This window comes from Natator depressus, chromosome 6 (assembly GCF_965152275.1).
Source record: "Natator depressus isolate rNatDep1 chromosome 6, rNatDep2.hap1, whole genome shotgun sequence".
NCBI classification, from domain to species: domain Eukaryota; kingdom Metazoa; phylum Chordata; order Testudines; family Cheloniidae; genus Natator; species Natator depressus.
Genome location: NC_134239.1, coordinates 38,460,358 through 38,476,477, shown reverse-complemented (window position 1 = coordinate 38,476,477; position 16,120 = coordinate 38,460,358). Strand labels below are relative to the sequence as shown.

Below are 16,120 nucleotides of genomic sequence, written 5' to 3'. Positions count from 1 at the left end.
CTTAATCATCATTTTCTAGCAGAAATTGTTTTCAGTGTTTCTTGCAGCAGCATGAAGTTGCCACATATGCTATAGAGAATAAATGTGTATGCCTGCTGTAGCTTGTCAAGGTTACAAAATAGCACTTTCTGCACTGGATGCTTATAATCAGCTCTATAGAAGGTGGATTCTATCCTTATAGGGAAGATACTATCCTGCTTAATTTTAAACAGGTTGCTTTTTTTTTTTTCTTAAATCATCTGTTGGGGGGCGTAAACTGAGATCATGCCTGTTTTTGTTTTGTTTTTTTAAGGCTCCCAAAAATGGTTGTTTCCATTCCTGTTCTGCATTGATTACATGAGTGCAGGGGTTAGGAATAGGTGGAGTTAGCCTATTAATCTTTCTAAGATTATGAAATAGCATTTTTATTAACATAACAACTTAGTAGAAAAAGACCCAACGTAAAAATGTAGTGTTATTCCCCTTGGATGGACTGGAGAATGATTCCATTCTGCTTCTCTATCTGATGTGAAGACATCAATTTGTCCAATGCTACAAGCTGTCTGTGGTGGACCTGGAATTTGAAAACAGTTGTTCTTGACCCTACTCATGTCTCTCTCCCTCTAGACAGTACTACTGTTATAGAATGGACAGATGAGCTATGTATAAATGGACATAAGAACACAAAAAATTAGTAATGCAATGATTAAACAGGAAAGTCATTTATCATTTAACTCTAACTTCGTGAACATTTCACCAAGCCCTGTGGAACGTGCATCACAGAATTATTGATTTGTAACTGGAGTAAGTTATCTTTACTTGATAGCAAACATAGGGACCTGATAACATATTTGAAGACTAAGGGCTATTATAAAGACAGGTTTCAGAGTAACAGCCGTGTTAGTCTGTATTCGCAAAAAGAAAAGGAGGACTTGTGGCACCTTAGAGACTAACCAATTTATTTGAGCATGAGCTTTCGTGAGCTACAGCTCACTTCATCGGATGCAAGTGAGCTGTAGCTCACGAAAGCTCATGCTCAAATAAATTGGTTAGTCTCTAAGGTGCCACAAGTCCTCCTTTTCTTTTTGGCTATTATAAAGAGGATGGTGATAAATTGTTCTCCATATCTGCTCCCGTAGGACAAGTAGTAATCAATTTAATCTGTAGCAAGGGAGATTTAGGTTAGATATTAGGAAAAACTGCCTCACTATGATAGTTAAGCACTGGAATAAGATTCCAAGGGAGGTTGTGGAATCCACATAATCAGGGTGGGGGGGGGGGAGAGCGAGGAAAGATATTGAGGACAGGTTAGACAGACAACTGTGAGCGATGATCTAGGTGTACTTGGTCCTGCCTCAGCCCAAAGGGCTGGACTCAGGGCCAGCCTTAGTGAAAATGGTGCCCTGGGCGAATTTGTATTTTGGTGCGCTGCCGCCCCCCCAATCACTCCTCCTGGCTTCTGCGGGCTCCCTGGGCTCCCCTCCCCCCCCCCCCCGCCCCCAACTCCTCTGGGCCATTACCTATACTTCCTATGGAATGTCCACAGGAAAGCCCATTCAATGTAAATGGGCGTCTCTCATGGTCCATTGTGAGTTAAGTGTCCTTTGATGAGCCACTTACTTTGACTAGTCCCTTCAAGATGCACTGGCTATCTATCTTGTGGGCATTACCCCAGGAGCAAACATTTGAAGTACAGGTACAGAGCCAATACTCATAACTTCAAATACAAAAATTATGCATGCATACAAATAGCATAAACATATTCAGCAAATCATAATCTTTTCATAGACCTCTTACATGCTACATTTTATATAAGATTTGTTGTAAATATTCGCAAAAAGAAAAGGAGTACTTGTGGCACCTTAGAGACTAACCAATTTATTTAAGTGAGCTGTAGCTTACGAAAGCTTATGCTCAGATAAATTGGTTAGTCTCTAAGGTGCCACAAGTACTCCTTTTCTTTTTGCGAATACAGACTAACACGGCTGTTACTCTGAAACCTGTTGTAAATATTGTGACAGTTCCTCCTCTGCCTCGGTGGGTCCTGCGCTTATTGGTGGATTTGCTTGCCTCAGAGATTCACGGCAGCCCTCAGTTTGGCCACTCTTGCTAGTGGCTCAAACCTGCCATTCACTCAGCTAACCTCATCACTGGCCAGCATGGGGGAAATGAAGAACAATCCCCGCAGTCTCTGTGTCCCACCTAGTGGGTCGGGGACAGGGCAGATCCCTTTCCAATTTAGACCTTCCCTTCTGGTGTTTCTCACAGACCAGGTCAACTCCTCCTGTGTCTGATCAGGAGTTGGAGGGATGGGGGGAACCCAGGCCCTCCCTCTACACCGGGTTCCAGCCCAGGGCCCTGTGGATAGCGGCTGTCCACAATGTCCCGTGTATCAACTGCGTGACAGCTACAACTCCCTGGGCTACTTCCTCATTGCCTTCCTCCCAGCACCTCAAGGCAGGCTTCGTGCTGTCACAAGGGGGCTGCATCTTGCCAGAGGCCACAGCCCTCCTGCAGCCCATCGCCACTCCTGGCTCACCATGAGCATTTTGACAGGAAGTATCAAGCAGTAATAACAATAACAATAATAATAATAATTAATAATAATAATACGTGTACGTGTGTGTGAAGTTTGATACAGTGAGCACACTGTCATGTTAAGGTCGTCCGTCCCGTTCCTCCCCCCCCCCGCCCCTCATGTGGAAGTTTCACTGCTCCTGGCCCCTGCCGGAGACCAAGCAGTGCAGGGCCTCGGGCAGGGAGGGACTCAGCTCTGCTCCAGGCAGTAAGCGGTGAGCCGCACTACCAGTGACCGGCCCCAGCTGTGCTGTTCTGGGTTCCTTGGTGCTGGGGCAGAGCCAGAGCCCTCAGCTGGCCGGCTGAGGAGCGAAGGAAGGAGGGGGCAGAGGGGCAGGGAGAAGCTTGCCGGACCAGCGCATGGGAGGGGCTGGAGAAGAGAGGAGTCTGGCCACAACCAGTCAGGGGAAGCCCGAGCCCCTTGTGGCACCCCCCTGGCTACTGCACCCTGGGTGTGGGCCCCGTTTGCCTGGCCCTAAGGACTAGATGACCTTGAGGTCCCTTTCAGATCTACATTTATGTTCATATCTATATTTTCCACTGTAGCAGGTTTGCTACTGAGCTACGACGTTTCTTATGGTACAAAGGTTTGGAGTCTTAGCCTTAGGTACTCTTTCAGTATTGCCTGACTGTTTCCCTGGTAAACAAAAAATGGATAATTATATTTTAATGCACAATTCTATTTTATGCCTGATTTGATTCTCATCCTAGTGTTTATCTCCAGGAAGCTTGCAATTCTGAGAATAAACGTGGGTGTTTAATTACCAGTCACGTCATTGAAAGTGGACAATGGAACGACCATTGGCTGACTACCATACAAAAATATCTTCATATATATAGCTTGTCATTGGAGGTTATTTTATTTATTAACTTTTAATGTATTAATTATTTATTATTTAAAATAATAAAATTGTCTATCCAGGACTCTAGGTATGCTAATATAATTACTCCTACAATAAATACAATTGAATTAAATCTCATCAGAATTAAAACCATGAGTTCCACAGGAGCTTAGCCAACCACCTACCCTTTCATCATATAGTAAGCATACCCTCAGCCTTCTACAGAGACTTTGTCAAACATAGGGCTTTTGCAGCATGCCTTGGAAGTCAGCATATTTGGGCTATTTCAGATCAAGGACTAATAGCTGTCTTTATTCTTTGGAATCTAAAGGATCCTTGTTTAAGTAAATAGAAAGATAAGAAAGGCTGGTTGTAGCATTCCCCCACCTAAAAAAGATTGTTTAATGACTGGCTATTTTAAAGCAAAGTATTGCACTGTCAAATCTGGTATTACTCATGTATTTTTCCATACTCCTCCACTGTATTAATCAAGAAAAAAAATGCAGTACAGTTATACCTGAAAATTGGCCCAAGGGCAACTGCCCTACTCTCCAGCCCCTAGAACTGGGGCTGGTATTCATGCTGGTAATCATATGGCATGAAAAGGAGCACCTCACGTTTTCTTCTTAATCATACCTTTTAAAGTGAATTATGGCCAGGACTTCTTTGCAGAATCACTTGCTAAAGTTTGTCACTTTAAAACAGCATAACTTAAAGTTCCTTTTAGGTGAGCACGTTTTTCCACATCTTAAAAGGAATAACTCTCCCTCTACATCCTTTCGTGAAAGAACTTGTTTAGCCACATGTTTGTTGGATTTTACAGTCAATAGAAATGTCCCAGTACAAACACATTCAACAAAGACCCTCGCATGGCTCTGAATTAGGTTAATGTTAGACTACTATTCAGAAATTTTACTTCTGAGAAGTATTGCTTGGCGTGTGAGCAATCTGGTTCATTCATTCAGAAAAACCTAAGTTAGTGTTCTCATAGCTATTTATCATTAGTTAACCAAAATAGACTCAATTGTCTTTCTATACATATCTTGAATACTTGGGGATCCTGCTGGTGGAAAGTCTACTCCAGGGGTGGCCACCTGAGCCTGAGAAGGAGCCAGAATTTACCAATGTACATTGCCAAAGAGCCACAGTAATGTCAGCAGCCCCCGCATCAGCTCCCCGCTCCCAGTGCCTCCCGCCCACTGGCAGCCCCACCGATCAGTGCCTCCCCCTCCGCCCCGCACCTCCTGATCAGCATGCGGGAGGCTCTGGGGGAAGGAGGGGAAGGAGTGAGGGCATAGCAGGCTCAGGTGAGGGGGCGGAAAGGGGTGGAGTGGGGGCATGGCCTGTGGCAGAGCCACGGGTTGAGCAGTGAGTACCCCCTGGCACATTGGAAAGTTGGCACCTGTAGCTCCAGCCCCGGAGTCTGTGCCTATACAAGGAGCCGCATATTAACTTCTGAAGAGCCGCATGTGACTCTGGAGCCACAGGTAGGCCACTCCTGGTCTACTTGAAAGGAGGTACAGCCTCACGTGAGAAGCCACTGAATCCAGAGCTCAAGTAAAGCCAGGAGATGACAAATGAGAAAACAGGGATGGGGGTGAGGGTCACAGGGTCAAAAGCAGAGAGCCAGAGGGGGACACACTGAACCCCAGACAGCGCCCACTGCTCCTCGAAGGCATCCAGGGAGCCAGTGGACATGACCCAGAGGAACATTGTCTGCCTTCTTATTGGGTGAATGCACCTGGGGTTCAGAAACTTGCAGGAGAATATAGTTTGTAGTCCCCAGAGCCGCCAAGGGATGAATCAAGCCCCCTATGGAAGACTAGACAGAACACACAATGCTGATTAAAATTCCTTACCGAGACCTGCAGTGCTTGATTTGCATGTTATAATGATGTGAAAGATAGGCAAGCATGTAGAAGTGAAAGGCCTATTCAGCCAGAGCTGTCGCTAGGCATAAGCAAACTAAGCGATTGCTTAGGGCCCCAAGCAGCTGGGCGGGGAGCGGAGGGGGGGGTGTTGTGGCAGGGGTGGGGCACTAAAAATATTCCTGTTTTAGGGCCGACAATGGGCTAGCACCAGCACTAAATAATTCAGTGATAGCCTGGACATTGGTTCCATACCTCAGCCATAAAATGGACATGTGAGAAGTTTTACTTCAAAGGTATTCTGAGCACCAGTGGGGCCGGAAGGATTGCAGAAGTGGGGATGGGGGCAGCTTGGCCTGGCCACCGCTTCTTCATGACAGGGGCATCTGGGCCAAGGGCGGGGGCCTGCTGTTACACCACCCAGGTTCGGTCAGGGGCCAAGCGGGGAGCCTGGGACACCCCCTCATTGCGCCCTGCTGAATTCTGGTTCTCAGAAGTGGCAGGCATGGCCCTGCCTTTAAAAAATTGGGAGGCAATGGCTCTTTCTCCCCCCACCCCCCGGTCTCCAGCATCCACCCCAGCACAGGCTGCCAAAAGGTGGTGCGTGTTCTGTTTTCTTTTGAAATGTTATCTGTTGATGACAGGAACTGTCACTTGGAAAGGAATCTGGCAGGGGAGTTGCATGATCTTTGACCCTTTTGGGAATTGAGATATTTTTGGAAAATATTGCCTGGGATTTTACAGTAATATCTCTGATGTCAGGTGGGAACTGAACTTTCAACAGAAACTTAACTCCGCTTTGGAAAATGAGATGTTAGAAAATAGGAAGAAGATAATGGTGGGAGGTTAGAGACTCCCTGCAATGGAAATATTAAACTTGCGCATACACGGGGGGAGCAAGAGCAGGACCCAAAGGTGCTGGAGCAGCCACAGCAGGACATGCGAATGGACCAGACAGCAGGACCCAAAGGGGTTGGAACAGGCCTGGGATCAGGCAGGAAACCCCTGCCCAGCCTGGAACTAGTTGTCCCCCCACCCTTCTGCTGAGTCTCAGTACCTCCCCTCAATCTCCCTCCTGCCCCTTCACCCCCCATTTGCAAGGAGCTTCTGCTCCCTCCCTCTCACCCCCACAGATAACTATGTAGTTACTTCACAGAGTGAAATGATTGAGGGAGTATTTTGGCCACTTGTACAGAAAAAGAGAGCTCTATTTTCAATATGTTGTGGAAGAAGCAGCCGAAAGCTTGGACGATAGCCTGAGTGTGTAGAGACTGTAGTCAGAGAAGACACTAGATTGTGAGCATTGATTCATGCTGAGTTGTATCAGTGGAAGAGTCACCTAGAGACAGGGATTCGAAGGATGAGGAGGTGCAAGATGCTTACCAGGGAGGTTTGGTGTCTGGGATCTATATTCCATTCTTTACTCCCCAGGCAGCCTCTGTCAGTCAGAGTCCTTGGGAGCCACACGAGTGGAATAAAAATGTCATATCCCAGTGGAAATCCCAGGAATGATGGTAGCCCACAATTGTCTGACCCCTGGTAGGAGCGTGAATCCTCCTTCCCCCTCAACTGGGAAGAGAGAAGCAAGCCTAGTATCAGGAAGAAGGCTTTGCCTCTGTTTAAGAAAGAGCTCATTTCTGAATCTTGGGCCTTCCATTCACATTTTAAAATCTGATATTGCTGATTTTGATGAAATTACATAGAAGAAAAAACTAAGGTAAACGTAAATGAACAGCTGGAAATGCTGGGCTAAAATCACTGCTAGAAGCATAATTGACTCCATTGGTTTTTATGGCATTGTGCCTTATTTTGCCAGTGGGTGAATTTAGTTCACATGGTTCAGTTTACAGCAGAGCCATATTGAAATACGTTCTCTAGAATGTCTGTGTTTTAGCATAATATGCATGGCTTCATCTCCCCCTTTTTTTTTTTTTAATTTTTTTCCAGTAGGAGGAAGAAAGGTTTGGGCAAGTCAGAAATCATGGCTTCTGATGCTAGTCATATGCTTGAAGCAGCCCTAGAGCAGATGGATGACATCATTGCAGGTATGGTACTGCTTTATTTGAGATCAAACTGATTTCGTTGGAACCTGAGCCTGACAACCACTGAGAGTTGGGGCTACTCAGGCACTTTGTCTTTGAGTCTGTCTGTCTCTGTCTCTGTCTCTGTCTCTCTCTCTCCAAGCACCTCCTGCAAAACACATTTCAAAGACAAACAATAACAATTTGGGCATTGGAAAACTTCACATCTACAAGATTATTTTAGATAAATCAGTTAAAAAACCCACCTCCTAGTATTTCCATAAGACAAATTTACCTCTCCATAAAGTTATAGGAGGAATTAAACACACACTAGCGTGTGTGGTAGAGTGCCTGCTAGCTGGAGCTTGTTCTGTTGAAATCTCATGAACATTATAATAAGCACTAATTCCCAAATTTGCCTTACAGCATGGGCCTGGTCACTGAGTTACTGGGAAACAGCTCACAGTTTGGGTGTTAAATGTTGAATTTCAAAAATTAAATTTGTGTTTGCAAAACTACTTCAGAGATCTTGCCAAGGCTGAACCATCCAGTGTTTGGGTGTTTTTTTTTTTTTTAAGTGATATGCTGTTAGTTTTGTTTCAGTGTTCTAGGGAGTGAGATTATATAATTTATTTGCTCTATGCCAGCGCTCCAACTCCCAGTGCTAAATTATGCATTTGCCTGCACAGCGATGGAGATGGTGCAAGGAGCAATTTGCAGTCCTCTGATATACGCACACAGAAGCAAGCATATTTGTCTCCCAGCATTCCAGTAGACAAGAAGGGGGCAAGACCTCTGTAGTTTTGGCTTTTGGATTTCCATAGGCAACCTTATAAACTGAGCACACTCCCAACGCAGATGTCTGGGCAGAGCTATGACCTTGTCCTCTGCACAATGGGAGAGCATTTGTCACAGCTTTTTAAGTGTGTAGTAATGTCCTGAACCTCATTCTCTCCTACTACCCAGGGAGATGAATCCAGCCTTTGTCACTTCAGTTGCGCATTTCTTTATGACGTCCCAGTAAAGCTCAGCCTCAGGAGGCTCATAATGCAGCCTCAAAATATTGGTGCAAAAGTACCCCATAACTCCAAGTTATAGGTACCTGTCCAGGATTTTTATTTTAAAGGATCTGATCCAACCACAAATATTCTCCTTGTTCTGGGCACACAAGCTGTAGCAGGTCATAGATAACTTTAGCAAGTAGGCAACCTAATCTATAAAGGTACAGAACATATAGAAAATACTTCCATAGTTTCCAAGTCCAGAAGGTACCAGTGTGATTTCTAGTCTGACTTGAAACATATATGCTGTGTAGGGCTCAACATACCCCCCCAAACAACTCTTCACACCAATCAGGACACGGTCCAGGCAACTTTGACTGTTTAGAAGTATGCATTATTTTTCTTTTTTCAGTTTTTCACCAAACACAAAATCACTTAAAAATGTTTTTGAGCAGTAGGAGATTACTAGAATTTTATTTACTGTTTTTCCACCTTTTACCAACTTATAAAACATGCAAACAGAATGTTACAATTTGCCACCCCAAAATGGTATTTGTTCCAAACCAAAAGGTTTTTGGAAACCAGGTGATTTAGAGTAGATGTGTTTTCTCAGCTGTAGCAAACATAGGGTGATGTAATTATCGTGGGTATCATATTCAAAAGTGCTGATGTGCCATTGACTCTCAGTGAGACCTGGGCTTTTGAGTTGCTTTTGAAAATGGTCATAGGCTCACAAATCACTTAGGCACTTAAATTTTTTTTACCTTATGTCTTATTTCCAAGGGAACACTTTTAGAGCTCAGCACAGGTTGATGATAACATAATATCACATCTTGAGTTGTTTTAAAAATTCAATCAGAAACATACATTTGTTCCATTTAAATAAATATATTTCAGATTTGGAATGGGTTTTCTGTTACAGGTTTTTGTGCTGGTTTTTGAGGTTTTTGTAGGGGATGGGAGAGAAGTTGTACATGATTCTAACATGGGTTTTTAAACTTAGTCATTCCTTAGAATCCGGTCACCTGCAGCATTCCATATTCTAGAATTAGTTGTAGATGCGTCCTAATATGTCTCTGAAGTCTCCCTGCTGTGAGGTATAGGCCATGTGAGCTATAGGCAAACATATATCACTCGGATGACCTACAAGAAGTGCTGTTTTGTCGTGTGAAGATTCCAGTGGTATACAGAGAGAATATCCAATTTAAGTACTATAATCCTATAATTTTCTTCCTGAAAAAAGTCAGTCAAGCTACAGGCCATATCAGCCTTTCCATGGAGGAAATGAAGATCCTGTGAATCTGGACAAGGAACGTTCAGATGCAGAGTATGCCACCTTTGCTTTATTGCACTGATATTCTAGGAGCTTTTGTAGATGGGAGTTGTACCCTTATTCATTAGATGACCATATGTATTGTGACAAAGTTCCTCCTCTACCTTGGTGGGTCTTGCGCTTATTGGCGGATTTGCTCGCCTTGGAGCTTCACGGCAGCCCTCAGCTTGGCCGTTTTTCTGAATTCACAGTCCAGGTCGGCTCCTCCTCTGTCTGACCAGGAGTTGGGAGGATTTGGGGGGAACCCGGGCCCACCCTCTACTCCGGGTTCCAGCCCAGGGCCCTGTGGAATGCAGCTGTCTAGAGTGCCTCCTGGAACAGCTGTGCGACAGCTACAACTCCCTGGGCTACCTCCCCATGGCCTCCTCCGAACACCTTCTTTATCCTCACCATAGAACCTTCCTCCTGGTGTCTGATAATACTTGTACACCTCAGTCCTCCAACAGTCCGCATTCTCACTCTCAGGTCCTAGTGCTTTGTGCTCCCAGCTCCTCACACACGCACCACAAACTGAAGTGAGCTCCTTTTTAAAACCCAGGTGCTCTGATTAGCCTTCCTTAATTGATTCTAGCAGCTTCTTGATTGGCTGCCGGTGTTCTAATCAGCCTGTCTTAATTGTCTCCAGAAGGTTCCTGATTGTTCTGGAACCTTCCCTGTTACCTTACCCAGGGAAAAGGGACCTACTTAGCCTGGGGCTAATATATCTGCCTTCTGTTACTCTCCTATAGCCATCTGGCCCGACCCTGTCACGCTATTTAATGATAGATGCTGTTTAGGAGGAAAAACCGTAGAGTAGAGTTTGGCACAGTTGACTGCAGGGAGCAGTTTAGTAAAGCATTACATGATCTAGTTGGGCATATTATGTATTTCTTCTGTAGTGGATTAGTATTTGCACAGTAACTAAGATAGGAGGCCAATTCTGAGTTTTGCATGAGGAATGTGCTGTTGGTCAGTAAGCAAAGAGATTTTACTCATTCATACTGGGGTTTTGATGGTCCCAGACTGCCAAACAAACAGTATTTTTTCTTCAGTTGGTTGTCATAGCACTGGACATGGGATTACACGGAAGCAAAGCAACTAGTGTATGGAAGCTTAGCATATTCACTTGTGTGGTAATCAGATGACTGCACATCCTGCTCACAGCCAGTTCATGGTGGTGTTGGTGCCCAAGCTCTGGAAACAAACTGAAGGGTTTGGGCATGCCTGTGGGTGCACAGACTTCTTTTCCAGAGTGTACATGCAGGTCATGAGCAAGACAGAAACCTCTTTGAGGGAGCTGATTTTATATAAGAGCATTACACAGTTCAAATTTTTATTCTAGTGTCCATTAATATTTTCTTCTATAATTCAGAATCAGGTGGAAAATTGGTTTATTTTAAGATATCATAATACCCTAACAATGAATTCTGTCAAAATTGAGTAATGTTATTTGAACACATTTATTATTATTTTAATAATAATTATATTTTAATAATAATTTTATTTATAATTTTTACAAAGTTGCTTGTTATAAAAGCTCAAAAGACAGGAAATCCTCAGTAAAGTTCTAGTCCTAATCCCTGCATCACTTTATTTCATGTTTTTCCAACATGGGTGACCATGCCCACAGTTCTTGGGAAAACTCAGCATGCTGAGCTGTGAACTGCATATCCATCTAACACCAGCATGCTGGAGAACACTGTTTCCCATCCCGCCGCTACAGGCCAGAGGACACAGCATCCCACATCTGACCCTTCACTGCATGGGCTGGAGACACCAACCTGCTGTGGACTACAGATCCACTGTACCCCTTTTCTTTTCCGACTGTGAAATGGAAACTTTATTCTATGAATATAGGCCAAAGATCAACCTGGATCCTGTCCACCCTGCACATGTGAGCCCCTATAATCTTTACCGTAAGAGCCTGTGACCCCTCTACCCAAAGCAGGATGTAGGTCATAGCATACCAGGAAACTCCATACTCCTTGTGCACATACATAACCAAGCAGATACAGGTTTATTTTGAGTAACAGCTAGTATAGATCTCCTGCCACTTGGAGAAGATTGAGTGGAGATTATAATAAAATAGTGAGGGGGGTTTAAGACAGAGGTTCCCAAAATTTTTACTAAGGCAACCCACCAACTGCATTTTGTGAATTTTTTTTTTCTGCATCCTCTCCAGGGTCCAAATTCAGAGTGGGACAGGGCAAAATCATAGGCCAGTGCCATTCTCCTCCTCCACTGCTGCTGCCGTTTCCTCCTCCTTGCCCCACTGAGACGCACCAACCACCTGCAGCAGCCCCAGTACTGGAACCCTAATCCCGGCGCAGCGTGGAGGGGAAGCCTGGGGGTTGGAGAGCAAGCCTGCCCCTCACTCACCCTGTGGCAGTGTCTTCTGTACCATAGGGTGGCCCAGCTCCCCATTACAAGTATGGCAACCTGGTGCACAGGATTGCAGCACCACTCCATCATGACAGGGCCAAATGTGAGTGGCACTACCACCCTGTCCATCAGATCACAACACCACTCATAGGATGGGCAGCCAGGCCAAACCTCAGTGGTACTGTGACTCCGTGCACCAGGTTGCAACACCCGGAACAGGGAGCCAGGCCCAGCCCCATGGGACAGGAGCTCCAGGGTGGTCTTGCTCTCTGGCCTCTTTCCCAAGTCTGGGACCCATTTAGATACATCCTGCATCGCACCATTTGGAAAACACTGTTTTAAGAAATGTATTCTCATCCTTAACTATTTTAATGGGATTTGTTTGGTTTATTTCTGGGAAAATATATAATTTCGATATCTCATAGGGGTATTGTGAGGATGAATACATTATAGTTTGGGAGGTACTACAGTAATGGGGGCCATATAACTAACTAAAATATACTATCAATATATATTCAACCTCTCAATACCCCTATGAGGTATTGAAATGCTATTATCCCCATGTTACAGATGGGGAACTGAGGCAAAGAAAGGCTAAGTGACTTGTTGAAGGTCACACAGGAAGCCTGTCGTGGAGCAGAGAATTGAACTGAGGTTTCCCCAGTGCTAGGCCAGAGACCTAACCTTTGGGGCATCCTTCTTCTGTAGGTTTCAGAGTAACAGCCTTGTTAGTCTGTATTCGCAAAAAGAAAAGGAGTACTTGTGGCACCTTAGAGACTAACCAATTTATTTGAGCATGAGCTTTCGTGAGCTACAGCTCACTTCATCGGATGCATCATGCTCAAATAAATTGGTTAGTCTCTAAGGTGCCACAAGTACTCCTTTTCTTCTTCTGTAGGGTTGTCAGGCTGGTTGAAAAATTTTGCATTGTCCATCCCGCCCTGACCCAGAGAGCAAACATCTCGGTTGAAGCCTAAACCTGGATTCTGGTTAATAGCCCATCTTGTTCCAAACCTATGAACCTGGTAACAATCCTGGCTTGGTTCTCCTCCTCTCCCAGCTCCATGATCCAAATATCCAGGCTTCTGTTTTGAACTTCCTATGGGTTGGAGGACAGGAATGCTTTGCTGACCAACCTGGATACTTCCCAAAATCATCAGAGGGAAATGAAGTGGAGAAGGTTCAGAAGGAAGGACTGGATGCTTGGTAAGGAGGTACCAGGATTGATGACTTACTAGGATTCAAGGGTGAGGACAACCTTGCTACTTGTTGGAATCTAAGTGCCCGCTAGAAAGAAGTTTCCTTTCTGGGTAAAGCTTGGGTGGAGCTATGGAGTGGTGGTGGTGTATGGCCACAGGTGTGCCATGGGAAAGAGATATTCAATGCTACTGCTCTCTGCCTTGCAAGATGACTACTTCCAAGACACAAAATCTGAACTTTTCACAGACGGAGGCTTCTCCGGGTATTTAATTCCCTTTGGGTAGTTTTGAATTTTAATTCTATTCACACACTTATCTATACAGCCTTTGTTGTACAGCTCTGGAATTCACCTTTAATTTTGGCTTTTTATACAAAAAACTGTTATAATCTTAATTCCACATTGTAACCATAGTTTAACATTAAAATAATAGATTATGGCCACAATTTTCAAATGTGTCTAAAGACAAAGATATCATTTCACAGTTAGGTATTCAAACCGCTTTTTTCAAGTGCCTAACATAGATTTATATCCCTAATTTTAGGCTTTTCAATTTGAAAACAGTGTGCTTCCCCACTCCCAAAAAAATCTGAACAGACCCAACACGTCTATAGCTCGTCCAAATAAAAACAATCTTATTCTAGACCATGCAGCTCAGTGCAATATAAAATATATTTGTGTTAGAGCCTATGAGGGTAAGATTTGTCAAACTGATTACCAAATTGAATTGTATTGGGCTTGATTAAATTTGACAGATAGGTCAGCGTTCCCAAGCCTTTTCTGCTTCAGTACCTACTATACCAATAACCCGCCCTCGTAGCTGTATGAATTAGGGATGCTGAATGATTAGTCTAGTTAGCTGCCTCATTTAAAATCTCCCTTGAAATGCAAAAGAGAGTAATGTGATTGCCAGTTAACAGGACTGATTCATTAGCCAGCAAGACTTGCTTACCTTGTAAGCAAAAGGCTCAGTTTAAAGAATGTTTCCCATATGTCCGATCTAGTAAAGCTCGCACAGAATGATGGACATAACTTTGACACTGACTCTGTCGCTTTGAGCAAGTAATTTAGCTTCCCCCTTCATTAGCTTCCCTCTCTGTAAAATAGGGGCAGTAAAATTTGCATGTGCATCACAAGGAGGCTGTGGAGATTGATGTTTGCAAAATACTTTGAACCCATTAAATATTTTTGTATTGTTTATATCACAGACTGTTTCTTTATGTCATTGTCCTGGGAATCCGTTAATTCCTTTTTTGAATAATGACCAGAAGTTCCGATCTAAAGGCCCCTGTAGCAATATTTTGGTTTTGAGCAGAGTTATGAAGCAGAGATGGCACTAAAAGTTCTACAATTTAGCAGCTAATCAGTGGGATTATTTAGTTTTCCCTTTTGTAAAAGTTGTTGCATTTGTGATTTATTACTAGGGAAACAGAAAATGTATGTGTGACCTGAATGTATACAGCATACAACTGCTGAAGAAGTAAATAGTTAACAGTTGCAAAGGAGTTGGGCAAACAAATTGTCCGAATAGAATAGAGTTTAAACAAACTCTTCTCTCTTGAGGAGTAAATGGTTCATGTTCATCTGATTGTCCTGGTCATGTATTGAAGAGATTAAATTGTCTTTACTGGAAGTTATCCCTAAAAGAGCCACAGACTTGTTAATCCAGTTTAATGTATTTTCCTTGAGGAGTCTGGTTGGTAGAGAATAAGTACATATGGCCATAGTGGGTCAGACCAATGGTCAGTCTAACCCTGTATCCAGTCTTCTGACAGTGACCAGTTCCAGGTGCTTCAGAGGGAATGAACAGAACAGGGCAATTATCGAGTGATCCATCCCCAGGGGTGAAAGTAATTTAAAAGTCTTACTGGCTCTGGGCCTCCAGAAGGGGTGGGGCCTTGGGCTGAAGGGGCGGGGCCTCAGGCAGAAGGGGCCGGGCTCCAGCAGCAATTTAAAGGGCCCGGAGCTATGGCTGTGGTAGCAGCGGTGGCAACCGGAAGCCCTGGGCCCTTTTAAATTGACAGCTCCGGAGCAGCTGACCCTTCCCCCCCGTCCCCTTCGTCGGCCCGGGGCAGGGGGGCAAAAGGGGCAGTGACGTTAAAGCGCTGCCATGTGTCGGCTATGTACAGGCCCATACCGACAGCCACTTCTTACCAGTACACCATGCTGGCCCGTACTGGCCCACTTCCACCTCCCATATCATCCAGTCCCCACTTCAGGCAGAGGTTTAAGGACATCCACAGCATGGCGTTGCATCCATAACTGTCTTGGCTAATACACACTGATAGGCCTATCCTCCATGAATTTATATAATTCTTTTTTTGAACCAGGTATAGTTTTGGCCTTCACCACATCCCCTGGCAACAAGTTCCACAGGTTCACTGTGTGTTGTGTGAAGTACTTCCTTATGTTTGTTTTAAACCTGCTGCCTATTAATTTCATTGGGTGACCCCTGGTTCTTGTGTTATGGGAAAGAGTAAAGAACGCTTCCTTATTCCTTTCTCCACACCAGTCATGATTTTATAGACCTCTGACATATCCCCCCTTAGTCGTTTCTTTTCCAAGCTAACCAGTACCAGTCTTTTAATCTCTCCTCGTATGGAAGCTATGCCATACCCCTAATCATTTTTTTCCCTTTTCTGTACCTTTTCCAATTCTAATATATCTTTTTTTTAACATGTGGCAAATAGAAGACTGCAATGTGGGGTTACCACCTGTGTTCCCTGTAAGCTGCGCGCTTGCTCAGCCACCCAGGAGAAATTAAAATGCAGCCCAGCTGATTAGCAGAGTACACACAACTGGCAGCATGTGTTCAGGTGCCCCTTCCCCCACGTTGCTCGTCCTGCAGTTGCTCCCAGAACCCTCCTGCTGGCTGTGAGGGGGGAGGAGGGTGCTGATGTCAGGGTGTCTGTCTCCCCCCTGCCTCTGTAGCCCCATCTC

At 44.5% G+C, this 16,120-nt stretch overlaps 1 protein-coding gene across 1 annotated transcript in view; it reads left to right on the top strand.

The window, feature by feature from the left end:
• The window catches only part of PPFIBP2 (PPFIA binding protein 2), a 207,821-nt gene that overhangs the window by 43,559 nt on the left and 148,142 nt on the right, over window positions 1–16,120 (top strand). Inside the window, exon 2 of the mRNA XM_074955092.1 lies at window positions 7,214–7,311. Within this exon, the coding sequence (XP_074811193.1) occupies window positions 7,248–7,311 (64 nt within the window). The 5' untranslated portion in view covers window positions 7,214–7,247. The remainder of the gene's footprint in view (window positions 1–7,213; window positions 7,312–16,120) is intronic.